The sequence below is a fragment of the Brienomyrus brachyistius genome, chromosome 1, assembly GCF_023856365.1.
Source record: "Brienomyrus brachyistius isolate T26 chromosome 1, BBRACH_0.4, whole genome shotgun sequence".
Lineage (NCBI taxonomy): Eukaryota > Metazoa > Chordata > Actinopteri > Osteoglossiformes > Mormyridae > Brienomyrus > Brienomyrus brachyistius.
Genome location: NC_064533.1, coordinates 28445206 through 28471580, shown reverse-complemented (window position 1 = coordinate 28471580; position 26375 = coordinate 28445206). Strand labels below are relative to the sequence as shown.

General features: G+C 42.6%; 1 protein-coding gene across 6 annotated transcripts in view; it reads left to right on the top strand.

Moving 5' to 3' along the window:
• Positions 1-26375, top strand: part of LOC125748594 (amphiphysin-like) — a 53334-nt gene that overhangs the window by 16694 nt on the left and 10265 nt on the right. For all 6 annotated transcript variants that reach the window (XM_049024947.1, XM_049024925.1, XM_049024922.1 and 3 more), the window contains exons 3-11: positions 2136-2190; positions 3334-3428; positions 7169-7264; positions 8469-8576; positions 9340-9425; positions 13619-13694; positions 17483-17565; positions 19306-19441; positions 19990-20118. In XM_049024947.1, the coding sequence (XP_048880904.1) occupies positions 2136-2190; positions 3334-3428; positions 7169-7264; positions 8469-8576; positions 9340-9425; positions 13619-13694; positions 17483-17565; positions 19306-19441; positions 19990-20118 (864 nt within the window). The remainder of the gene's footprint in view (positions 1-2135; positions 2191-3333; positions 3429-7168; positions 7265-8468; positions 8577-9339; positions 9426-13618; positions 13695-17482; positions 17566-19305; positions 19442-19989; positions 20119-26375) is intronic.

The window sequence follows — 26375 nt, the reverse complement described above, 5'->3', positions numbered from 1 at the left end:
CTCCTTTTTCATGGCTCGTTCCTTCAAGCTAGCGATCTGGATGCTTATGTTAAATTTGCCTACTTTGTCACACCATAAGCTGTTTGAATAAATCCTCCTCATAGCTTCCCGAAAACATCCTTGTGTATCTGTCTGCTATAACAGAGAACCAGATTTTTCACACGCTGCGGTGGTGAGTCACATTTGTCGCGTGAGAGCATGGCTGATTTCTGCTGATTTTGGGACCATTTTGCAGAACTGATTACCCATGATGCCAGTGCAGCGTATCAGAACTGTGGCTGTTGTCAAGGAGACGGGACAGCGACCCCTGAGCTGAATGTTTTTCAAACATCTTGGCTGAACGTGATTATTCCGGAATCAATCCAGATGAAATGACCACAGTAGAATAACACATTAAAATATGCAAAATACAGGCTAAAAATAATATGCGTTTGAATGTTTGTTTTGAAATAAACGCAGACATGCACCAGGCTCCCAAAACATGATTTTGTATATTTCAGGTTTAAAATGCATATCTAGTTAAAAATTAATTTTGGATTTAGTGCAGCTTGTGCTTGTGGAGTATACCTCATCGCGACTGGATTGATTCAGAGTGCTGATACCAGTGGACCGTGCGGTTTACTTCACACAAGAGCCGCCTCATTGTGACTGACTGATAAATACACTGATTTCAGCACCCCGGAGAGAGGCGGCCTTTAGTCCTCTGCTGCCAGGGAATCTCATCTGACACATACTGCATGTTGGCCAGTAACCCAGGAAAGGTGTGAAATCCCTGGGCAGCCTGCATGAATGGCCTCAGATGAGGGACATTTGGTGTGTCACCTGAGACCCGTCCCCCTCCGGGCTGCTCTCTCTTCAGATCCTCGTCCAAAAGTAGGACCGTTCTTAGTTTTTTTTCTATATGACTTAATTTTTTTTCTTTCCTTTTTTTTTTTTTTTTTTTTTACTTTTTCTGACTTGCATGCTATGAACTGCTGATTTTATGATACCTAAACCTGCCTTCGGATCCCGTTACTGGCGGAGATCATGCAAATAAGGCACAGCCTTATACTCTCAGAAGCACATTTTTTTAAAGGCCAAACACAAGAGCGTAACTTTGGGTTGAACAGTGGGGGGTGTGAGGTCTCCGCCCATTTAGGGGGATCCAGCAGCAGGCATACCCCCCATCACCAGACCCATGTGCTTATTTATTTCTAATTTTATTTATTATATAGTGTACTTTCGCTCCTATTCAGTTCTCGTCTCCTATGTAGGGTGGCTTCACATATTTTTTCTTTGTTTCAACCCCTCCTGACAAATTGCGTCTCTGTGGCGAGGGCACAGTGGTTAACACTCTTGCGTCACAACTTTGGAATCAGGGTTTGAGTCTCTGCCCTGACGATATGTGAATCTGCATGTTCTCCCAGCGTCCTGGCGATATGTGAATCGGCATGTTCTCCCAGCGTCCTGGCGATATGTGAATCGGCATGTTCTCCTGGTGTCCTGGCGATACTGTATGTGAATCGACATGTCCTCCCAGTGTCCTGCCGATATGTGAATCAACATGTTCTCCCAGCGTCCTGGCGATATGTGAATCGGCATGTTCTCCCAGTGTCCTAAAACACATTAAGGTTAACTGGAGATTCCCAACTGGCTGCAAAAAATGGGTGGATGGATATTCCCCACGTTTTCGTGCACCTACCTCCCTGCCGTTCAGCAAACTTTGTCCAGGAGGTGGCATCTCATATTTCTTAAGGGAACTGAGCACCCTGTAGGATCAAATCCTATAATTGTCACTGCCTTCTCTCTTGTCTTTGAAATAGGGCGCAGTTTTATCACTACTTTACTTAATTATCTCTGTTGAGGGGACCGTGACACCGCGAGAGATGGAAGTATGTCATTAAATAAGTACTGGAAGTACTTGCATTGGCATCACCTGGTTTATCTGTGAATTTGTAGGGCAACTTAATAAGAACGATTCAGTGAAGTTTGACAGCAGGCTCAACTCCTAATGAAATTAGGACATTCACTTTTTTAGTTGCCATATTAAAGAGTATTGCACATCAGAGATCAGTGCTTCGGATAATTTAGCGACATTCCAGTGTCAAGAGGCTGCTAAATGAAGCACTCCTGTCCTTCATTTTATTTTCTTACAGGCAGAAGGAACTCGGCTGCAAAAGGAAATGAAGGCATACCTGGCCGCCATTAAAGGTGAGTCTTCAGCCCACCAAAGACAGAAGCACAGTCTGATGGAGACCCCCCCCCCCTTACTGGGCTTATGAAATAAATCATGCCATGAAACTGGCGGTGATTTTGATTCTCTCACAAATAGTTTATACCATCTATCATCTAGTGTTAATTTCCAACATTCAACATTGTTTTATTGACGACAGCTTCTGTTGGTCCTATCAGCATGACCATAAAACAGGAAGGGCTTCAAGACAGAAAACCATCATACCTTGTTGTGAAATCATTTTCTTAACATCATTTTCAAACATTTGAACATTTTTCATTCATTCACCACAACATTGTTTACCCTCATGGACTGTGTAACCCATATGTGACAATGTGACATAGCAGGGGGCAGCTAATTCAGCGCTCGGGGAGCAGTGCTTGGGGGCGGTACCTTGCTCAGGGTACCTCAGTGGTGCCTTGCTGGTCTGGCTGCAAACTTTAAATTACAAGTGCACTTCCCTAACCATTAAGCCACCACTGCCCACAATAAAGGAACGAGCCAACCAGGAGTCAAACCTAGACTCTTCTGACCCATAATCAGACGCGTTATCCATCGCCCCACTGGCCCATTGATATACACAAGTATAAAAGTATGTTTATAAATGTAAAAGACCACTAAGACGGCTTTAAGGCTGTGAGCTCTACTGAGCCGTAAAAAGTGGTAAATCCGTAGGGCTGGAGTCAGCTGATGCGTGTGCTGCTTTGGTGCTTACTGGCTTAAGATGCTGTGTGTAATCCGAAGGCCGCCCATGATTGGCAGAGTGACGTCACCACCGGGCCCTTCAGGGATTGGCTGACCCAGATTTCTTAATTTTAAGTTGTTTTGGATAAAAACCATCGGTAATACTTTGCTTGAGGGAGCAGAAGTAGCTAAGTTACTACTCAAGTATATATATCATGAAAAAATATACAGGAGTAACTGCATGAAATATATGGACTATTATGACTGATTAATGATGAACAAACATAGGGTCAGTACAGTATGTACTGTAACTAACACTTAGGTTCTAGTTAATTAATACATGACGTATGAGCGTACTACTACATTATTTGTGTCTCCTCAAAAGTGTTACCAAAGCAGACGTTGAATGAATAAAAACTGGTGTGGTTGTTTCCTAGGGATGCAGCAGGCGTCCATGAACTTAACAGAGTCCCTGCATGAAGCGTACGAGGGCGGCTGGTACGGGAAGGATGCTGTCATGGCCATTGGGAAGGTGAGCCTCCTCCTTTCTGCCGGCTGTCTGTCAGAGCTCACAGGTATCTTATGGGGTCCATAGCGTATGTCTGTACAATAGGCATTTCAGAAACCTCACCCATCAATTCATGATCAGATGGGCTCTACTCTTTCGTGAATGATAAGGATAGGTGCTGGTGTTTCTGTTGCCAAGTCATTTCAGATGAATCTTACAAGTAAGTATGTAAGTATGGCATATCATCAGGAAATTTGCTGTAGGGGCTATTTTTTTGCACAGCTCACCCTGGCTATTTATTGCATAATTTTTTATTGCATGTAAATGAAGAGATCAACAGTGTTTCCTTTGTCTCTTACATTGCACTGACAATAGCTGATACGTAGGTCTGTATTTTACAAACGTCCTGGATTTAATAATATAATCTTTTTAATGTTCTCATGCATAGTGTATTATAATAATGCATTATTGAGACAATAACTCTATCCAGTCCTATTTCCTGCTTAACGGGTCCTGCTGATGTCTGTATTGGGCTGGATATGTGAGTTTCTTGTGAGGAATAGTTATTATACCATATTTAACTTGGGTATAACTGCTTTTATATCTGCTTAGCTGACCACCTCACGATGACAAAGATAGAACGGATTTCAGTTCAGATAGAGGAAGTGAAGAGCAGGCCGATCATATGCTCATTCAATAAGGAACTTCCTCTTTGTGCCAAAGGGAGTAGGTGCACATTCAAGGCGATAAATATTGGCCCTCAGTAAGATTTAATTGGAAACATATGGAATACTTTGCTCAAAGTCATGGGTAATGCCTGGTGTATCTGTGCCAGACCTTCGGTGCTTCCTTCAGGTTCAATTCAGCAACGAGGACTTACTGTAAAGAGCAATAAATCTTTCAGGGGGAGTCTCGCACCCCAGCCAAGGGTGCGTAAAGAGATGATGGTGTGTGAGGTTTCCATGAAGCTCTCTGCATGGCTAAATAACCACTGAAAAATTTCACTCATGGAAATAAATTTTGAGGAGACTTGAACTGCTAATGAATGGTGATAAAAATAGCAGAAACATGTTGCTATGTTATATTTTGGCTAATCGTTTTTAAGATAGCTGACAAGGTCCTGTGGAGCATTTTATACTCTTCCATAGTGCCACAAAAGTGCGAGTGTAGTTTCACACCTAAGTGGGGCAGGGGGGCTGGGGGCCTGGTCCTCAGAATGAAAGTGGGGTGGTGGGGTGATGCCTGAATGCTCAGACACTGCCTGCCCCCACAGTGCTGACCCTTGGAGATGCCTGGGATATTTACAGTCATTTCTAGTCCTCTGTTGGGTATCTGTAATGCTGGCGTACATCATGTCAGCCTCACAGTCATGTGCTGTAGAGCAATATTTCAAGCGGATTCCTCCACAGCCTGGTGTTTCAATCCAGTGATTCAGACGGGTGACTGCGAGTTTCCTGCTCTCTGTATACCCATGTTACAAACCAGGGTGTACTCCACAGGGTCTCAGCAGGCTGAAGCCTCCTTGCATCCTGTGGATGGTCAGATGGAGCAACAAGCCGCATACTCAGCAGGGCACGATGGCCTGTGTGTCACGACACAGCAGACCTGTAACCATCATCAAAATTATCTGCCATTTGTAAGACAGTAACACTTCTGTTGGTCCATACCAGGCAGGATAGCCTTTCTTCAAACCTCAGATCGATGAGTCTTGGCTGGCCAGCAGTTAGCAGTTAATGGCTTTTCCCTCCTCAGACCAGTCTCAGTAGGTTTTCACCATGGCTGATCGTAAGCACCCCACAAGCCTCACTGTTTTAGAAATGCTCTGACCCAGTCATCTGGTCATAATGATGTCAAATGTCAAAGTCTCTCACATCTTGATCCCTGCCCATTTCTCTTCCAATCAACTTGTCCGCTACAAGTATCGGAAGTTAGCATACCATCTAATATATCCCAGACCTCGCCATTTTTATGGGATAGTCAACAATATACGTTTCAGCTGAGGCTGATCATACCGTTTTTAGTCGTGTACAGATATACTGGAGCTTCTGGTCAGACTTTTATCTGATCATTCTTCTGCTGATCTGGTTAAGGGCCTTTCTCAAGGGAAATGTGACAGAATAGTACATGTGACTATTCTGCGAAGGACAGGATTGAAATCAACAATCTTCCCCGCTGAGGCCCACGCTGAACTCACCTCATAAGCTATCCCATTCCCTGTTTCTGCTAACGTCAGTCTCCAGGCCTCCCACAGACCTGCACTGACAAGTGACTGGAAAAAGTCTTTCTTTGTTGTGTTCCTCAGTCATATTAAAAAACATTACGTAATCACGTAAAACATTGAGCATTACGTTTAAAACCAGCCAAACTAAATATCTGTAGTAAATGTTTACATTCCTGTTTAACTGAATATGTGTGTGAATACAGTATGTGCTCTGTGATATATTTGCATTGTAAGCAAAATTGAAGATGACTGAAGAGCTGTTTAAATGACCAATTATTCATAATAGATGGGTGGAAAATGTACTGGAATAAACTTGTCTTTTATGCACTGTGGCATCACATTCTGCTTGCAATTTAAAATTGAGATTAAAATTGGTTTGGAGGCTAAGTTTATACTGTAAATTGATGTCAGGTTTTATTGCTTGGCGCAGACAATCTTAGAATAGTCTCTTTATTATGACGAGGTCAAGTTGAGGCCAAATACTTTTTTTTTTGCAAGGTAGAACTGCTTTAATTTAACTTATAAATGACATGGAAAGTCATTAAGATTTTTTTGTTCTTAATACAGTCAAACCTGGGATTGCAAGTAACTTAGTTTGCGAGTGTTTTGCAAGACGAGCAAAATTTTTAAATAAATTTAAACTTGATAAACGAGCGAGGTCTTGCAATATGAGTATTACGTATATGCTTTGTCTGCCTAGCATCACGTAATCACAACTGAGCCGATGGTTCTTCTCTCTCTTGCTGCAGGATTGTGGGTAATCATTTCCCATGCTTGGTCTCAGTCGGCGTGCCTCACTCGTATAGTCAGTTTAGTAGAAAAGCACCACCCGAATAAGGGCACAGCAGTGCAAGCGATGAATCTGTTTAGCGACAATGCAATGTCCACATATCTGCAAAATCGAAAAGGATGCAAAAGCGGCTGTCATTGGATAGGTTCCTTGTTAAAGTCGCACAAAAAGAAAAAGATTCCAGTGAGCCAGCAGATAGCAGTGATTCCATTAGTTATAATGAAAATAACCCTCCTCTTCTCCTCTCTCTCGTCTCCCTCACACCATCCACGATTCTTTTCAAAGTTAAAGTGCAGGTTAATTTGTTTCATTTTACTTTATAGTTTGTATTAATCATTTTTATATGAATACTTTTGGGTTGTGGAATTAATCATCTGAGTTTCCATTATTTCTAATGGGAAAATTCGCTTTGATATACGAATGCTTTAGTTTATGAGCACATTCGAACGAATTATGCTTGCAGCCCGAGGTTTTACTGTATTTGATTTTTATAACCTTTATAATCCTGGTATTTTATTGCTGACATGATTTGCTTCATTTAAGGTACACTCAAAATAGCAGAAATCACATCAGAAAAGTTCAGGGGTTTGAAAGGTTAACAAGGATTTAAAGTGTCGCTATGTTTGGTGGTTTCAGGTACTTTGGCTTACTACAGATCCAGAAGCGTAGCAAACCTCAGCCTGTTATATTTGCTTGGATAATTAGATTTCACCTCTTGTTCCTTGTTACCCATATCATTGTAACTCTTTGCAGGATTGTGATGCTCTCTGGGAAGACTTTCATCAGAAGCTGGTGGACTCATCGCTTATCACCTTGGACACATACCTGGGACAGTTTCCTGACATCAAAGTACTGCTTCAACCACACCCAATGCTGAAAGTGGCCATACTTCACACTAGAATGGCTTGATTTCCAGTATATTCCTGCATTTGCGCCAGCCTGCCAAACCACTACCTAGCTGACCTATTTTCAACATACATCTTGGCCCTTTGAAGCCTGAATTATTTTTGCATAATGGAGTGGAATCCTTAAAAAGTCTCCGGAGGTTCGCAATCAAAGAGAATAATATTACCGTATGTGCCATTTTTACAAGGTTCACAGGCATTCCTCAGTTTTAACGTCCTCCGTCATCTCCTCGATGTGAGCTTTTGGGGTCAAAGCACAGGGTCAACCAGCTTGCAGTACCCCTGCAATAACCAGGGTTAAGGGCCTTGCTCAGGGTTCTTTATTTTATATGTATTTATTTAGCAGAGGTGTCTGTTAAAGTGACATACAAGTAAGGATCAGAGTGCACTCTGTCATCCACAGGATTAAAACCAGTGACATGGTAATCATGAGTTCAGGGTTCAAACTCACAACCTTCTATCCTTAACCCATTGAGTCGCACAATATAAGGTAGGGTTTCTCATCCCAATCCTTGGGGATCACCAGATAGTCCACATTTTTACTCTCTCCAAATTGCCAGGGAATTGGGAGAGAGCAAAAACGTGGACTGTCTGCTGGTTTCCGAGGACGGGGTTGAGAAACCCTGGTGTAAGGAGTTCTGCCATTATTTACATATTTTACTTCTCCATCTTCCATTTTGTTATTTAAACTTTTAAAACTGTTCTTTGTTTTGGGGAAATTTCGCCTGTTCCACCATAACTGACCACCACACAAATGAACTCAGTCACAGTGTCTGACCCGTGGTTCACTACCACCTTCGCTAACACCTACATGTCACTTTCAGTCTTTTTATAGTCAGTGGCTGCTGCTGTTGCCTCATGCCTGTAGGGTGTGGGCTTGAATCCTGCCTGTTGTCTGTACGTTGCATGTTTTTTCCCCAAGTTCCCCCTCCAGTCCAAAGATGTACAGTTAGGTCAGTTAGCATGTCTAAACTGGCAAGTGTAGTATCACTGTGTCCTGTAAAGGCTATTTATGCATGTGTTCTTCTTCTGAAAACGGCAGGCTTCTGCTGCGGGGGTAACAATGCTTTTCATGGCCCTCGTTTCCTGCCTGTTACAGTGTGCCTCAGTATCAAGCTACGGGAGGCTAACTGCTTTTCTTTCATTAGACCCGCATCGCGAAAAGAAGCCGGAAGTTAATCGATTATGACTCCACTAGACACCATCTGGAGACGCTGCAAGCGTCGAACATAAAGAACGAGAGGAAAATCTCAAAGGTAAAACTCTTTTCTGGACAAGCCAAGTTACTGCTGGAAATATACTGCTGATAAAAGATTAATATGTTTAATGAATGAATATGTCAGATTTCTGTTTGTCTGTCATATACCGCATGGCAGGATTTACAATTCAGCTTCCAGGCAATCTGTACTTTGAAAAAAATCTACATAGAGAAAAAAACATAAAAATTTGCTTGCACTATTCTTGGTATTGTATATTATTAGCAGTTTATTATTTTAGACTTTGGGACAGCTTTGTTAGGGAGGGTGTCACTGTCCTGCTTGGGGTCAGTGATCAGTGAGTAAAGTGTTCAGTTTTCCTAGAATTCCATGTTGGTAGTTTTTATTAAGACTGTGCACTGGTGCAAAGTGACACTGGTATTTACTCTGTCACCCTCGATTCCAGTCCTTATATCGCATCACACCAGTTAGACAGAACTTCTGGACTCCATTACAAAATGCCGTCCCCCCCCCCCCCCCCCCCCCCTGTCAATATAGAATATGGTCCCATGGCAGATAGAATTTTTCTATGGGGGATGGGGTGGGGGGTAGATTTTGCGTTTTGCGTAACACAAATTATGCGTTATTTTATTTATTTGTTTGTTTGTTTAGTTGTCTATTTATTCATTCATTTATCTCTCGATGATAAAAAATTACAGAACTTCGGCCTGCAGGATATGATGGACTGTGCAAGGAAGCATGGCTGGTTATGGGGGGAGGTCAGCAGTTGTTGTGTGTTTGTGCCACTGATCTCCCCTTGCAGGCAGAAGAGGAGTTTAACAAAGCACAGAAGGTCTTCAGTGACCTAAACGTAGGCCTGCAGGAAGAGCTGCCCTCACTTTGGGACAGGTAACTTCAAACAGCCTTAAAAAGATAAATCTTTATTTTATTTGATATTCCATGTGTTCAGCAGCATTTGATGTGTACCATTGTGACCAGCCTCATATGGATTTTAACAAATATCATCTGAAAACTTTGCATCTTATTGTCTACATGTTAATATTCAAGTAGTTATATAAATTAAACTTTTTACTGTAAGACATTCCGAATTTACATTAACATCTGCTTAGGGCTGCTCGATTATGGAAAAAATCATAATCACGATTATTTTGGTCATGATTGAAATCACGATTATTTTACACGATTACTCATTGACTTTGGAAATATGTTGCATTTATTGAACAGAACAGTGAATTCTCCTTAAAACAGATTAAGACAGATAAAACAGATAAAGGCAAACAAGATCAACAATTTAGTGCACTTCCACAATTTTTTGAAAACAAGTAGTAAATAAAATATTAATATTAAATAAAATAATAAATAAATTAGTCCAAAATAAATTTGCTCACGTATGTGCCTTAAACTGAAAAATTCAAAACAACATTTTACAACATTCTACATTTTAATGTAAAACATGTAAACATGTTTCAACATGGCCAAATTGCTGATAGGGTTACAGATCTAAACCTTAAAGGTTTTTAGCTAGAAACACCAGCCTATTCACATGATCTGGTTTCAGTGAATGAAGACTCGCTCTGATGAAGAACTTGTGGCTGGAATACATTTATCATTTTCCTGAATCCTTCATTCTCAACCGTGCTAATAGGGCACATGTCTTTGGCTAAAAAGCATGCAACAGCATCTGTTATTTTTTTGTGCCTTTCTGAGCTGGATGGATACGGAGTTGCACTGAAGAGCGTGTCTTTAATGGATGACTGTGTTGCGGAGGATGTTGTGGGGGTTGTTCGCCGTTCTTTCTGTTTCTTTATTAGTTGGTCATATGTCGGTCTGTGTTTAAATTTTAAATGGTTAAAAAGATTTGTGGTGTTACCAACCGGTGCCGACACAATCGCGTAGCAAATCTTGCACCTAATATGTTTTTGATCCACGTCCGCTTCTTCGAATCCAAACTGTTCCCAAACAACAGAATTGCTTCTACCTCTTTTGTTGACCAAAGACTTCTGTGGCTGCTCTTTTTCTGCCATCTTCACTCGCGCTGATTTTTAAATGCGATCAGATGCCACATACACAACTTCTTCGCTGACTATAGAGTGAGAGAGTTCAGGCTTCTGGAAGGGCGAAAGTGCGGATGCGCGCGTGTGCGTCAGAGCGCAGGTCAAAATAACTTTAAAAAAAATAAGTGAATAATCGTTTTTTTCGATTACACCATTTTTGTGATCGTTGAGACCCGAAATCGAAATCGAAATTCGATTAATTGCACAGCCCTACATCTGCTCATCTTATTTGGTTGGCTGGGGAGCAAGATGGATTATTATTATTATTATTATTATTATTATTATTATTATACTATTATTATTAGCTGTAAAATGCTGGCATTTATACATTTGTGCAAGTGTTAGATCATTAAAAAGTACAAATATAATAAAAAATACAGTGACTCAGAGGGCAGACTTGCAGCAGTGCCATGAGGTTTCAGCACGCAGGGGTGTACTGTACGCAAAAGCCTGAATATCCTGGCATAAGGTGTGTTTCTCACTGGGTGCTTACATGGGTTAGCCAGTGGGTCCCTCGGTTGTTCTTGGAATGCAGCGCTGATTGCAGTACTTAAAGGTTAGACACTCTGTCAGCTGCTACTTTTTGCTCTCTCCTCTCTCCTTTATAAACACCTTGCATGCATGTTAACCTAATTGTGCCATGCTGACTTGCCGCACTGTTTTATATCCCAAACCCTGAAAGTACCAGGCTGGACATTTTGAAAAACAATTCTACAGTCTAACAGCTCTACATAGAGAAGATCCTCACATGACTCATTTATCATAATAATGGAAGGATTATCATACTCATGATTAGTTAATCATCAGTAGCACATTCTTTATTATACCCCTCGAAGGACGGACCTTTGTTTGTCAGTTGCCATGGTTGCATGACAATGCAATGCAGTGCAATTTTGAATGTGATGTAGTTTCTGTTGTGCTGAAGCAAGAGCATGTGGACAAGCATAGAATTTTTGTACAGATGTTCAATGTAATGTTTCTGTGAAAATCCTACATGTTGCTCCATAGACCTGCTAGAAAGATACTGGAACTACTGGTACTTGGTGTTATTTATGTACTTGTATTGATGGAGGACGACTGTACTCCACGTTATGTTTTCAAAAGCCTGATGTCCGCCACTTGGTTGTTACCCATATCCCATGTGAAGGACTTTCTGGAAAATCACTAATACTAGGAATTTAGAGTCTCATTTATGGTCCCCTACTATCTGTCTGTTGGAGGGCCCCAATGGAGGTTGTCTTTCTTATTCTGGTACACATGCCACATTTCCCCAACTTTCAGCCTCTCTGCAATCTTACAGCAAGGAGACCTGTAGTCACAGTTCTGGAGGTCATGGCTGCATCAAGTTCTCCTAGGACCTCATTCTTTGGATTGACCTAGAGCTTCACTCTTTGGGTTCCCCTACAGCACGGGTATCAAACTCCTGTCCTGGGGGGCCTGAACCCTACACATTTTTGGGTTTCCCCTCATTTAACACACCTGAACTGCAGTTTGACACCCCTGCATAGAGCCTCAAGCTTTGGGTTCCCGCAGGGCCTCAGTATTTGGGTTCTAGACGTCACAGTTCTGGAGGATAAGGGTCCTTCAAGTTCCCTTAGGACAGAGGTTGACAACCTTTTTAAAGCAAAGAGCCATTTTCTCCTAAATGTCTGACCCAAGATTTACAAAGAGCCACAATAGGTAAGAATGGGGATTAAGATACGATTTTTTTATGTGATATGTCTATATATGCATTTAACAGAAAAACAAAAGTTCAAGTACTTACAAAAACTATTATAGAAAAACTGTTTTTTTTTGCGGGGGGGGGGGGGGGGGGGGCATCTACGGTTTAAATCACTCGGACAGCGCAAAGGTACAGTACAACACCGATTAGCTCTGTAGCGATAGTTTTCACTCTCATCCTTCCTTTCGTTTGGCTCTTTGGTCGTCTGCCCTTCGCTCTCCACTTCAGTGCTGTAACTCTGCTGACTGAGCAGCACAAAATGTCCTCACCGCTCAAAACTCAGCTGGCTATGATATGTAAATCGGAGAAAATATAATCAACTTTACGAAGACCTGGTAATGACTTACTACAAAAAGTATATGGAAGAATTAGGAATCCCAATAAACGTTGAAGCGTGCATCCAATCTCAGGTGCTTAAGAAAACTCCGGAAAGCATGCTATTTAACCAATGAGGTCATCTCGTTTTAGCGAGTGACTTTGAAGAAGACGTAAATTATGCAGGTGACACTTAACAGAAGCGTGCGACGGACTGCCTCATTCACATATACTTAAGGAAATATCTAAACGAAAAATAATATTAACCCATAAATAAATTATCGATCTTTATGAAAGCATTATCATAATACTGTATGTTGATATGAAAATGTAAATTCGTCTTTCGGCGTAAAAGGCTCACGAGCCGCAGGTTGCTGACCCCCTGCCCTAGGACCTTAGTCTTTTGATTTCCCTAGATTCTCAAGGTCAGCCAAAGCCTAGCTATGGGGCTACTTCACCCAAGGATGGAGATTAGTCTAAATCACCTTATGGTGCTGTTTGTCATCCATCCATCCATCCATCCATCCATTTTCCAAACCGCTTATCCTACTGGGTCGTGGGGGGTCCGGAGCCTATCCCAGAAGCAATGGGCACGAGGCAGGGAACAACCCAGGGTGGGGGGCCAGCCCATCGCAGGGCACACTCACACACCATTCACTCACACAGGCACACCTATGGGCAATTTAGTAACTCCAACTAGCCTCAGCATGTCTTTGGATTGTGGGGGGAAACCGGAGTAACCGGAGGAAACCCCACGACGACATGGGGAGAACATGCAAACTCCACACACATGTGACCCAGGCGGAGACTTGAACCCAGAGGTCCCAGAGGTGTGAGGCGACAGTGCTAACCACTGCACCACCATGCCGCTCCGCTGTTTGTCATATCGAGCCATATTAAAATTTTATACGTAAGTGATAATTGCATTGTAATTGCATAGTAATGGTAAGTTCCGTAATGAAATGTTTCTCCTTTCGATTTTCTCGCAGCCGAGTGGGATTCTACGTGAACACGTTCAAAAATGTGACGAACCTGGAGTGCAAATTCCACAAAGAAATCACTGTGGTGAGTATTGGAGCGTTTGCCATCGCAAAAGGTTTGGCACCCTGAAAATCTGCATAAATGATTGCTAATGGTTATAAATAACAATCACTCTAGCAATCAGTCATCATTATTGTACAGTTGTGCTCAAAAGTTTACATACCCTGTCAGAATTTGTGATGTTTTGGCCATTTTTCAGAGAATATGAATGATAACACAATAACCTCTCTCTCACTCGTGGTTAGTGGTTGGGTGAAGCCATTTATTATCAAACAGTTGTGTTTGCCTTTTTTACATCATAATGACATCAGAAAATATCCAAATGACCCTGATCAAAAGTTTACATACCCTAGTTCTTAATACCTTGTATTGCCTCCTTTAGCATCAATGACAGCTTGAAGTCTTTTGTGATAGTTGTGGATGAGACACCTTATATTCTCAGATGGTAAAGCTGCCCATTCTTCTTGGCAAAATGTCTCCAGTTCCTGTACATTCTTGGGCTGTCTTGCATGAACTGCACGTTTGAGATCTCCCCAAAGTGGCTCAATGATATTGAGGTCGGGAGACTGAGATGGCCATTCCAGAACCTTCACTTTTTTCTGCTGTAGCCATTGACAAGTTGACTTGGCCTTGTGCTTTGGATCGTTGTCATGTTGGAATGTCCAAGAGCGTCCCATGCGCAGCTTCTGAGCTGATGAGTGCAAATGTTCCTCCAGTATTTTCTGATAATGTGCTGCATTCATCTTGCCATCAATTCTGGCCAAGTTCCCTGTGCCTGTGTAGCTCACACACCCCCAAAACATCAGCGATCCACCTCCGTGTTTCACAGTAGGGATGGTGTACTTTTCATCATGGGCATTGTTGAGTCCTCTCCAAATGTAACGTTTATGGTTGTGGCCAAAAAGTTCAATTTTAGTCTCATCACTCCAAATAACTTTGTTCCAGAGGTTTTGAGGCTTGTCTCGGTGCTGTTTGGCATATTGTAAGCGAGCTATTTTGTGGCATTTGCGCAGTAATGGCTTTCTTCTGGCCACTCGACCATGCAGCCCATTTTTCTTCAAGTGCCTCCTTATTGTGCATCTTGATACATCCACACCACTTTTTTCAGAGACTCCTGTATGTCAGCTGAAGTTATTTGTGGGTTTTTCTTTGCATCCCGAAGAATTTTCCTGGCAGTTGTGGCTGAAAGTTTTGTTAGTCTACCTGATCGTGGTTTGGTTTCAACAGAATCCCTCATTTTCCACTTCTTAATTCGGGTCTGAACACTGCTGACTGGCATTCTTAATTGCTTGGAAATCTTTTTATATCCTTTTCGTGTTTTATGAAGTTCAACAACCTTCTCCCGCAGATCCTTTGATAATTCTTTTGCTTTCCCCATGGCCCGGAATCCAACAAAAATCAGTGCAACATTGGATGACTCATGTCGGGAGCCTAGAAACTCACTGACTTTTTATATACACCCACTAATTACAAGCAAACAGATCACAGGTGAGGATGGTAACCTTTAGTAGTCATTTACACCTGTGTGTGTCAACCTGTGTCTATGTTATCATGCCAGAATTTCCAGGGTATGTAAACTTTTGATCAGGGTCATTTGGATATTTTCTGTTGTCATTATGATGTAAAAAAGGCAAACACAATTGTTTGATAATAAATGGCTTCACCCAACCACTAACCACGAGTGAGAGAGAGGTTATTGTGTTATCATTCATATTCTCTGAAAAATGGCCAAAACATCACAAATTCTGCCAGGGTATGTAAACTTTTGAGCACAACTGTATATCTGATCAAAATGGCTCCACATTCTGCTCTGGTCTTTTCTTGTATTTCACAGTTCAATCTTTAGATGCTTAATTCCTGCCTATGTACCATCATACCTGAATTATCGTGTTGGACTGTTTGACCACCTTGATTTTACACCTGACTATAATCTTCAGTTTTGTACTAGCTCTCCAGGAGCAATTGTGGAATCATAAATTACAACGATTGGCTGTCCACATGTAAATCTGCAAGTGACTATGAGAGTTAATGTAAGCCTTGGTGGCCAAAATCTTGACCATGGAGGAAAAGTAACAAACGTCTTCTCTCCCCATGTTAAATTTCATTCATTCTGTCCACAGCTGAGAGCACCAGTCATGACCATGTAGTCTTCTTAAGGCCTGTGCCAGAGTCCAGACAGAATACAGTCATGAAAAACTGTGCTGACAAAAATGTACACATACTGTAGCTCTTTCTCAGCTATGTCATTGTGGTCCGGAATGTTCCAGTGTGTCCCAAGTAGCCACCTCAAAAGAGGCTTTTAGCTATAATGCACTGTTGCGTGTTTCTGTTGTGCCTTAATCACAACGGGTAGGTTATGACATTTATTTATAGACACTATTATTTAAAGTAACATACAACTTTGAAAGCAGAGTCAGCCAGTCCCTTGAAATATTGATTATTAGGAGTCTTGTTCAGGATCCCAATAGTGACATTGATCTTCTAGCCTTGGGATTTGAACTGGCAACATTCTGTTGATGCGCACAAAAGCCTAACCTGTTGAGTATGGAGTACCAAGTGTGAAGCAATCATTTTCGTATACAAAATACATTCTATCCTACAAAAAAAGCATTATTTAGTGAAATCAAGTAAAGCAAAAATACTTAACTTTTTCATTCACAGAAATCAAAAAGATTTTTTTTATTTTGTGCATGGAATTGATATCGGGCCGGCATGGTGGTGCAGTGGTTAGCACTGTTGCCTCACACCTCTGGGACCCGGGTTCGAGTCTCCGCCTGGGTCACATGTGTGTGGAGTTTGCATGTTCTCCCCATGTCGTCGTGGGGTTTCCTCCGGGTACTCCGGTTTCCCCCCACAGTCCAAAAACCTGCTGAGGCTAATTGGAGTTGCTAAATTGCCCGTAGGAGTGCATGTGTGTGTGAATGGTGTGTGAGTGTGCCCTGCGATGGGCTGGCCCCCCATCCTGGGTTGTTCCCTGCCTCGTGCCCATTGCTTCCGGGATAGGCTCCGGACCCCCCGCGACCCAGTAGGAAAAGCGGTTTGGAAAAATGGATGGATGGATGGAATTGATATCAGCACTTTAAATTTCGTGGACAGAAAAAATGTCATTCTGTGGTTGAAATGCATTTCGTGAACAAAAGAAAGTAATTTTATGGACAAATCATGTTTTATAAATGATGCACAATCATTCTGTGGATGAAATTAATTTTGTGAATGATGCACAATCATTCGTGGATGAATTGATTCTGTGGAATCACGAAATGCATTTTGTTTTTTTGCTGAGTCATGAAAGGTTCCACAAAATGTATTTTGTCTTTTTCTGAATTACGAAAGGCACCACGAAATGCATTTCATCTTTTACTGAGTCGTGAAAAGCACCACGAAATGCATTTTGTTCTTTGCTGAGTCACGAAATGCATTTTGTCTTTTGCTGAGTGAGGAGAGATACGTAGTAGGCATGCGACCATGGAGGGAGGGGGGTCGGCGACTCCAAAGTGTTAATTAATTAATTATAAAGATTAACATATAACCACACATTAAGAATAAGTATTATCAGCATAGGCTTATTTAATAAAATGCTGTGTTTCAGTCGCACACCTGAATCTGAAAACCTCCAACTTTAATCTTGAAAGTTTATTTCAACCTTGATTTCGAAATGTTTTATAATGTTTCGTTTAGCGCTCTTCTGTAATGCCTAGTCTTCAAGTGCTTTCTAGTGAAATGTTGGCTGCCTTCAGTGATACAGTGGTATTTTTTTCGGTCCTATGTGTAATTCCCACCCATCCCTCTTTGGCTCTTACTGGATTGGCTAGCTGTGCCGCCAGCTGTATGAGGTCATCATGAAGCTGGGCGAACAGCATGCAGACAAGGCCTTCACAATCCAGGGAGCTCCCAGGTATGGCCAACAAAGTGCTTCTGTATTGTTTACATGAACCTCTGTGGCTGTTGGCTTATTGTTGTTGCTTATTAACAGCATTTCACTTACTATACTGAGAGAATGAGGAGGATTTTCTGCCAGATTTTCTCTCCTCTTCATTTCACAAATCAAGTGTCTTAGTCAGTGGGTTAGATATGGTTTAAAAAAAAACCTTTTCCGTATATATTTTATAGATGTTTTATTTTATATTTGTACAATCTAAAGTTCAGGTACATTGGAATTCATTGGCTTTCATGTGCAGTACAGGTCAAAAGTCTGGACACACCTAATGAAAATGTATAAGTACTGCATTACCTAGCAAACTGTACTGTGCTGTGACAGATGATCCAGCCCCCAAAATCCCCAAAACCAAAACCCTATAGAGCTGCTTTGGGATGACTTGGATCTAAGAGTAGCCTGTTTGTGCCCAGAACACATGGAAACTCCTTCAGGCCTGTTGGAGAAGCATTCCAGGTGGCTACATCTGGAAGCTGCTTGAGAGAATGCCGAGAGTCTGCAATGGTGTCAGTGAAGCAAAAGGGGGTCATTTTAAAGAATCTGAAATCTGAGGCAATTTTGAATTGTAGAACACTTCTCTTGGTTGTTAGAATATTTAATATTTATTACTTGCCTCAAATACTTGCTTTTTGTTATAAGCTGAATAATAGAGGCATGCACCAAAATCAGGTGTGTCCAGGTTTTTGGCTGGTACTGTATCTTACCTTGCTGTCCTATGATAGACAGATACAGGTGAGATGAAGTTCAGTGACATGGCACAGGGCTATCCACAGCTTCATCCACAGCAGCTTTTGGGGTCACACCTTGCCGAAGGGCCCCAACAGTGATATTATTACTCTACTGATCATGGGATTCAAACCGGTGACCTTCTACACGTGGGTAAAGACCCCTACTGTAACTCACAGGACTGAAGGACAGCATCAAAGAGGGAATAAATGAATTAATAATGATCAGAACAAGCATGATTGACAAAGCAGATTTTGGTAACTTGCTGAAGTGGAAAATATGGTCCAAATGTATGGTCCAAATGGTCCAAATGTTTTTGAACAACAAACTGAAGAATGATTTTTCATAATTCATTCAGTTCACAAGATACATTTCCAAGAACATCTCTGTGCAAATGTAATTTCTTTTAGAAAAGGTCTTTGTTGGATTTCATGAGGAGTCTGAGTCGGACTCAGTTGGACAAATGGACTGAGTGAATTTTGGAATTTCCTGTTCAATTACAGAAACTGTGCAGTCAAACAGGGATAGAAAACAAAGCAATGTTAGCGTGTCTGTGTTCGGTCTGCACTGAGGTCATGAGGCTGGGCTCTCACTGGTGTGCTCTGTAGGGCAATGCAGCCAGTTTGACAGTAAGGATGGAGATTGCCCCCTCTTTACCCTAAACCCTCCATCATGCCAGGTGTCTAGCCAATGGTTCTGAGAGTCTGCGGTACGTTATAGAGGTTCTATTAAGTATTCTGTTAACTTTAATAGGCCACTTGAGTTATGTAATTTTAAAGTCAAGTCATAGCTGATAATAAGTAGAGATTATAGCTGTGATTCTATAAAACAAGGAGGCATAAATATATTTATAAGGCAGATCTATGAGCCTTAAGTACTGGGGAAGTAGCATCACAGGCACATTACGAGTAGTACGTGTCTCTTATCTGGGCACCTACCCATACTGACCATCATGTACTTCTGCGAATTCCTCAGTGACTCAGGTCCCCTTCAACTCGCTGGCACTCCCTCCCCTCCAGATGAGTCTCCCCCTGGCAGCCCTGGCACTACCTCCGGTCAAATGTTGGCACCAATTTCCCCTGGGCCGCCTCAGTTGAAGTCACCCGGCCAGGTAATTTACAGTTTGGTGTATCTAATGATCAAGAGTCAGGAGTCATGTAAGAGTTATTAATGCGGGACAAAGACCTCCTTGTTTATTCATAAACTTTTAATTCATAACTAGTCCATTGGTGAAACTTTAAACCAGTCATTAGTTCAAAATTGCCTTCACCCATTCTTTGTAAATGTTAAGAATATTTTGAAAATCCTCCATTTTCCTTTTGTTACTTGCAACAATTTCTTTGGTTTTACAGTATAGTTTCCGTTAATTTAAATTGTGTTTTATACCTGGAATATCGAGTAACATTAGAACTCAAGATTATAATAACGCAATGATTTACTACTGAGTGCAAGGCTCGCACTCCATGTATTGTTTAAGCAAATCAACTGACACCCTTCTGACCAAACAGACTGGAGGATTCAACAGTTCCATGGCGTAACTCAATATAACAAGCCATATTAGCATAAAATTGTATTGTGTGTAGACGGATTCTGTGTGTGTGGGACATGGACATCCACCTCTACCTGACTGCCCCACTTATACTGTTTTCGTTCTCACAGTCGAGGAAGGGGCCCCCAGTTCCTCCACCCCCTAAACTGACACCCACCAAAGAGATGCATCAGGAGCAGATAATCAACCTGTTTGATGACAACTTTGTCCCGGAAATCAATGTCAGCGCTCCACCACAGGTCAGGGCCGTGTGACATGCTCATGACTGTACATTCAAGAAGCAGAGGGGGAAATCGTCCTTCCATCCATGCATCCATCCATCCACCTTCCAGCAGGGGGAAATGAGATAGTAGTACATCGTAATGGAAGAAGTTTGACATCCTGTATGTCCTCCATGCATCAGTTTTCTATGCACAGCTATCCTATGCAGGGTTGTGGGGATCAGGAGCCCGTCCTGTGAGCTACAGCCACAAGGGAGGAAATTATCCAGGATGGGGCCACAACACACCACAGGACATACTCACACAGCATTCACACACATGGTCACACCTACGGATAATTTGGGAAAAGCCACAGATGATGCTTGAAGGGCAGCAGACAACCCAAAAGGTTTAGTAACTCATAAATGCATAAAATATTTGTACATTTTTGGTTTGGAAGATGGCAAGTGTATTTACAGCAGCCTCTCACCTGATATATTTAAATGATTTTTGTATCTCATACACGAGTTGGACACACTGGCCCAAATAGTATTTCACGCCTATATTTGCATGGCCTGGTGGTCAATCTTCACTGATTGAACATTCCATCAGTAAGAGCAGAATGTGAAGCCTGAATTAGCAGGGCAATAGCACAGTTGTACATAAAATATTGCAATCTACACAACATGGGAGATATATGAGAGTTCAGAAGAGGACAAATTGCTGGTGCGCGTCTCGCTGGCACATCTGTGACCAGGACAGCAAGTCTTTGTAGTGTATTGAGAACCATGGTATTCAGGGTCATGTCAGCCCACCACCACGAAGGATGGACCACATTCCACAGGAATAACTGTGGATGCAAGAGGAAGCTGTCTGAAAGGGATGTCTGGGTACTAACCCAGAATGTTTACAAAAAAACATAAAACCATAGCTGCCCAACTCACAGCAGAATTGAATGCACACCTTGATTCTTATGTTTGGTAAATACATATATAAATGGTCACAGCCATCATCCTCCTGATACTTGAGATGCAGTCTTATGGCAGCAGACACTAGTTCTTGCTGGGGACTGAAAAGAGACCAAACTGGTCAGTCACAGTTGAACAGCAGAGGAACATTAGACTGGTACATTTGCATTTGCGTTAAAGGATAATGACAGGAAACGATTCAATTACAAGGTTCTCTGAATGACATGAAAATCTCTAGCAAACCCTTCTCCAACTGTGCAAGGATTTTCATTTTCCGCTGCAGCTGTTTCAGAGGCATTATTACATGGTTTGTTGGTGCCAAGTTGCTTTGTGCCACAGTGCCTGTCTTGGAAAATCATAGAGCCTTTCAATCAAGGCCATTAAATTGCTCATTGCACCCCACGCTCATCTTGACTGGATAGCTTTCTGTTGCTGAGTTTTCGGACCATGTGGCACCAGCTGTATTGATCTATTGATTACGATAGAAGAACAATCTCCATGGAGCAGCACAGGATACAGGCAAATCCATCACTGTACAGCAAAGCCACCACAGTACAGGTAAAGCCACCGGGGTACAGGCAAAGCCACCGGGGTACAGGCAAAGCCACCTCAGTACAGGCAAAGCCAACACGATACAGGCAAAGCCATCACGATACAGGCAAAGCCAACACGATACAGGCAAAGCCACCGGGGTACAGGCAAAGCCACCTCAGTACAGGCAAAGCCAACGCGATACAGGCAAAACCAACGCAGTACAGGCACAGCCAACGCAATACATGCAAAGCCAAAACAGTACAGGCAAAGCCACCATGATAAAGGCAAAGCCACCATGACACAAACAAAGCCAATGTGATACAGGCAAAGCCAACGTGGTACAGGCAAAGCCAATGCAGTACAGGCAAAGCTACCACCGTGGTACAGGCAAAGCCAATGCAGTACAGGCAAAGCCAATGCAATACAGGCAAAGCTACCACCGTGGTACAGGCAAAGCCAATGCAGTACAGGCAAAGCCAATGCAATACAGGCAAAGCTACCACCGTGGTACAGGCAAAGCCAATGCAGTACAGGCAAAGCCAATGCAATACAGGCAAAGCTACCACCGTGGTATAGGCAAAGCCAATGCAGTACAGGCAAAGCCAATGCAGTACAGGCAAAGCTACCACCGTGGTACAGGCAAAGCCAACGCAGTACAGGCAAAGCCAATGCAGTACAGGCAAAGCCACCATGATACAGGCAAAGCCAATGCCATACAGTCAAAGCCACCATGACACAAACAAAGCCAACGCGATACAAGCAAAGCCAACGCAGTACAGGCAAAGCCACCATGGTACAGGCAAAGCCTACGCAGTACAGGCAAAGCCAATGCAGTACAGGCAAAGCTACCACCGTGGTACAGGCAAAGCCTACGCAGTACAGGCAAAGCCAATGCAGTACAGGCAAAGCCACCATGATACAGGCAAAGCCAACGCGATACAGGAAAAGCCACCGCATTACAGGCAAAGCCACCACGGTACAGGCAAAGCCAACACGATACAGGCAAAGCCACCACTGCGGTACAGGCAAAGCCTACGCAGTACAGGCAAAGCCAATGCAGTACAGGCAAAGCTACCACCGTGGTACAGGCAAAGCCAACGCAGTACAGGCAAAGCCACCATGATACAGGCAAAGCCACCATGACACAAACAAAGCCAACGCGATACAGGCAAAGCCACCATGATACAGGCAAAGCAGCAGCTAGCGTAGCAGCCGTATGCCCTGTGCTGTCTGGGATGGCTCCAGGCTTCCGGTGACCCTGACCAGGGTAAGCAGTTGAACATGGATGGAGTTTCAGATATAATTATTTGAAGGGATGCTGTTGCTTATCTTTTTTGTCACTATCCATCTTTCACTCAGAAAACATATTCAGGGATTTTTAGTAAGGCACATATTAGACACCAGTGCAATGATCATTAAAACTATATTTGTTTGAGTAATACATATTACATGTGGCTTAATTTACTCTCTTATTCACTTTGGGGAATGTAAATAAAAGCTCAGACCCTATATACAGTATTCAGTATGTTGTTGGCACCAGGCTTGCAAGTCATTGATGTTGGTGTCTCAGAGGCACGGATGTAAAACCTCCATCCAAAGGCACCACTGCTCAAGGGAAATTCATCCTCACATCAGTCTCGCTGCCCAATCCATTAAATCGCATTGACATCCACCGCAACATGGCTGAAGCTGTTTTAGTCCGTGTAGAAACATTTTCTTTACCTCAGTATTTCTTATCATGACAATACTGTAGGAACATTAGGGTTTGTGATTTCTTACATTTTGCACAACAGGCTTCATTTTGGTGATTCAGTGTATAAATGTCTTTATCCCTCCAATGGATTCAAACAAGGATTAAGGTGGGTGACATAAATAGGGTCATAGTTCATCCAGAGGGGCACACCTTATCATTACCCAATGATTTGTTTGGAATTGGTGAGTGACAGGCAAGGGTGCATTCCAGGGACCAATTAGTTGAGGCCAATGCCCCTGTGGCCCTGCCCCTGTATGTACTCATGGAGTCAAAAAATCAAGGAAGTGATGGTGAAGGGTACTCTTTAATATCTATTCACTTACTGTAACTGTCAGTTATTTTTTTTCTGGCCAGCTTTTGTCAGTTGTCTGAGACCTTAATGTTTAACACAGTGTTGTGGCACGTAGAAGAATGGCCCAGGTGGGCTCCCACTCCTGGTAAGACGAGCCAGCCAGCGATGGCATTTCCAAATCGAGCAGAATTCTTGACTCCCTCATCTCTGCCTAACCCTCATTGTTTGTGCTGTATTCGCATGACGGACTCTGGCTGGTTCCGCTAAGCCGGCACTGAAGCTGACGACTGCCCCTAGGCTGCTTCGAACGGAGCTTAGCAGCTGCCGAAGGGCCGAACAGCAGAGATGATGCACAGTTTATCTCTCCGCATGATCCAGTGGGAAGACCGACGTCTATCACGTTGCCATCCTGAACGGCATTCACAATAACAAAAGCATTAGCGCAGCATCATAGCTTGAAATCTGCCCTAGTTCTTTTCCAGCAGTTCTTCAGTATCAGTTTCAGATTTTATTGTCACATGTTTTCTGAGGAACACAGTGCAAGGCTTGTGCCACAGTCACAGGGGATACAGAATGGCATGAATGGAGGAAGGGAGGAAGGAAGGAGACAAAGGAGGAGAGGAACCAAATAATTCCAAATGGGCAGTTAAAAACCTCTGGGGGTCCAAGGTCTACTGGCTGCCCAACACCCCCAAGGCATGTTAACATTATAGAAAAAATTAAGAACGGGCCTGCTTTATTAAAAGCAAGGTGTACAGCCATGGCCAAGATTTTGAGAATGACACAAATATTAATTTTCACAAAGTCTGTCGCCTCAGTTTTTATGATGGAAATTTGCATATACTCCAGAATGTTATGAAGAGTGATCAGATGAACTGCAATTAATTGCAAAGTTCCTCTTTGCCATGAAAATTAACTTAATCCGCAAAAACCAATTTCCACTGCATTTCAGACCTGCCACAAAAGGACCTACTGACATTATTTCATTGATTCTCTCAATAACACAGGTGAGAGTGTTGAGGAGGACAAGGCTAGAGACCACTCTGTCATGTTGATTGAGGATGCTTTGACAGGAGGGTGGTGCTTGAAATCATTCTTGTTCCTCTGTTAACCATGGTTACCTGCAAGGAAACACATGCAGTCGTCGTTGCTTTGCCTTCACAGGCAAGGGTATTGCACCTAAATTAACCATTTATCGGACCATCGAGAACGTCAAGGACAGAGGTTCTGAGGTATTGTTGTGAAGAAGGCTTCAGGGCTCCCAAGAAAGTCCAGCAAGCATCAGGACCGTCTCCTATAGTTGATTCAGCTGTGGGATCAGGGCACCACCAGTGCAGAGCTCGCTCAGGCATGACAGCAGGCAGGTGTGAGTACATCTGCATGCACAGTGAGGTGAAAACTTTTGGAGGATGGTCTGCTGTCAAGAAGAGCCTCAAAGAAGCCACTTCTCTCCAAGAAAAACATCAGGGACAGACTGATATTCTGCAAAAGGTACAGGGATTGTTCTGCTGAGGACTGGGGGAAAGTCATTTTCTCTGATGAATCCCATTTCCAGTTGTTTGGGGCATCATGGAAAAAGATTATCCTGAGAAGAAAAGGTGAGCACTACCATCAGTCATGTGTCATGCCAACAGTAAAGCATCCTGAGACCATTCATGTGTGGGGTTGCTTCTCAGACAAGGGTGTGGGCTTACTCACAATTTTGCCTAAGAACAAAGCCATGAATAAAGAATGGTAGCAAAACATCCTCCAAGAGCAACTTCTCCCAACCATCCAAGAACAGTCTGGTGATGAACAATGCCAGCATGATGAAGCACCATGCCATTAGGCTCAGGGCTCGGGGAACATAACATCGACATTTTGGGTCCATGGCCAGGGAACTCCCTATACCTTAATCCCATCGAGGAGGTCAATCCTATCCTGAAGAGGTGGGTGGACAAACAAGAACCCACAAATTCTGACAAACTCCAAGCCTTGATTATGCAAGAACGGGCTGCCATCAGTCCGGATTTGGCCCAGAAGTTGATTGACAGCAGCCAGGGCGAACTGCAGAGGTCTTGAAAAAGAAGGGCCAACACTGCAAATACTGACTCTTTGCATTAATGTAATTGTGAATAAAAACCGTTGAGACTTATGAAATGCTTGTAATTATACTTCAGTATAATATAGAGACATCTATCAAAAAGATCTACAAAGATTTTGTGAAAACCAATACTTGGGTCATTCTCAAAATTTTTTACCATGACCTCAAACTGAGGTCAAAGTCATGGTCTTTTCACTATGGATAAACTGCCGGTTTAATGGCTGTAACATCTGCCCTTTGACTCCCCAACATAGACATGTAGCACATCTGCAATAATGCGAAACGATACTGACAAATTAACTTGCAAAAGTAATTATGAAAGTACAAAACACCTTTATAGAGGGATCAGATGTTAGCTGTAGTGGGATAACAAGGAACAATAATTAAATTGGTTTCCATATTTTGCACTATATGTTGTTTTTAGAGATAATTTGTGAATTGATTTGCTTTTTTTCTGTAGGAAGACTTAATCAAAGGGGGTGTGTGGCTTGGAAGGTTTAGATACCGTGCCTGCAATCAGAAGGTCACCAGTTTAAATCCCAGGGTCGGCAGAGTGATTTCGCCATTGGGCCTTTGAACAAGGCCCTTAACCCCAGTTGTTCCAGGGAGTTTCGGACCCTGCTTTCTTGATCCTACATCTCATTGGATACAAGCACTTGATGCATA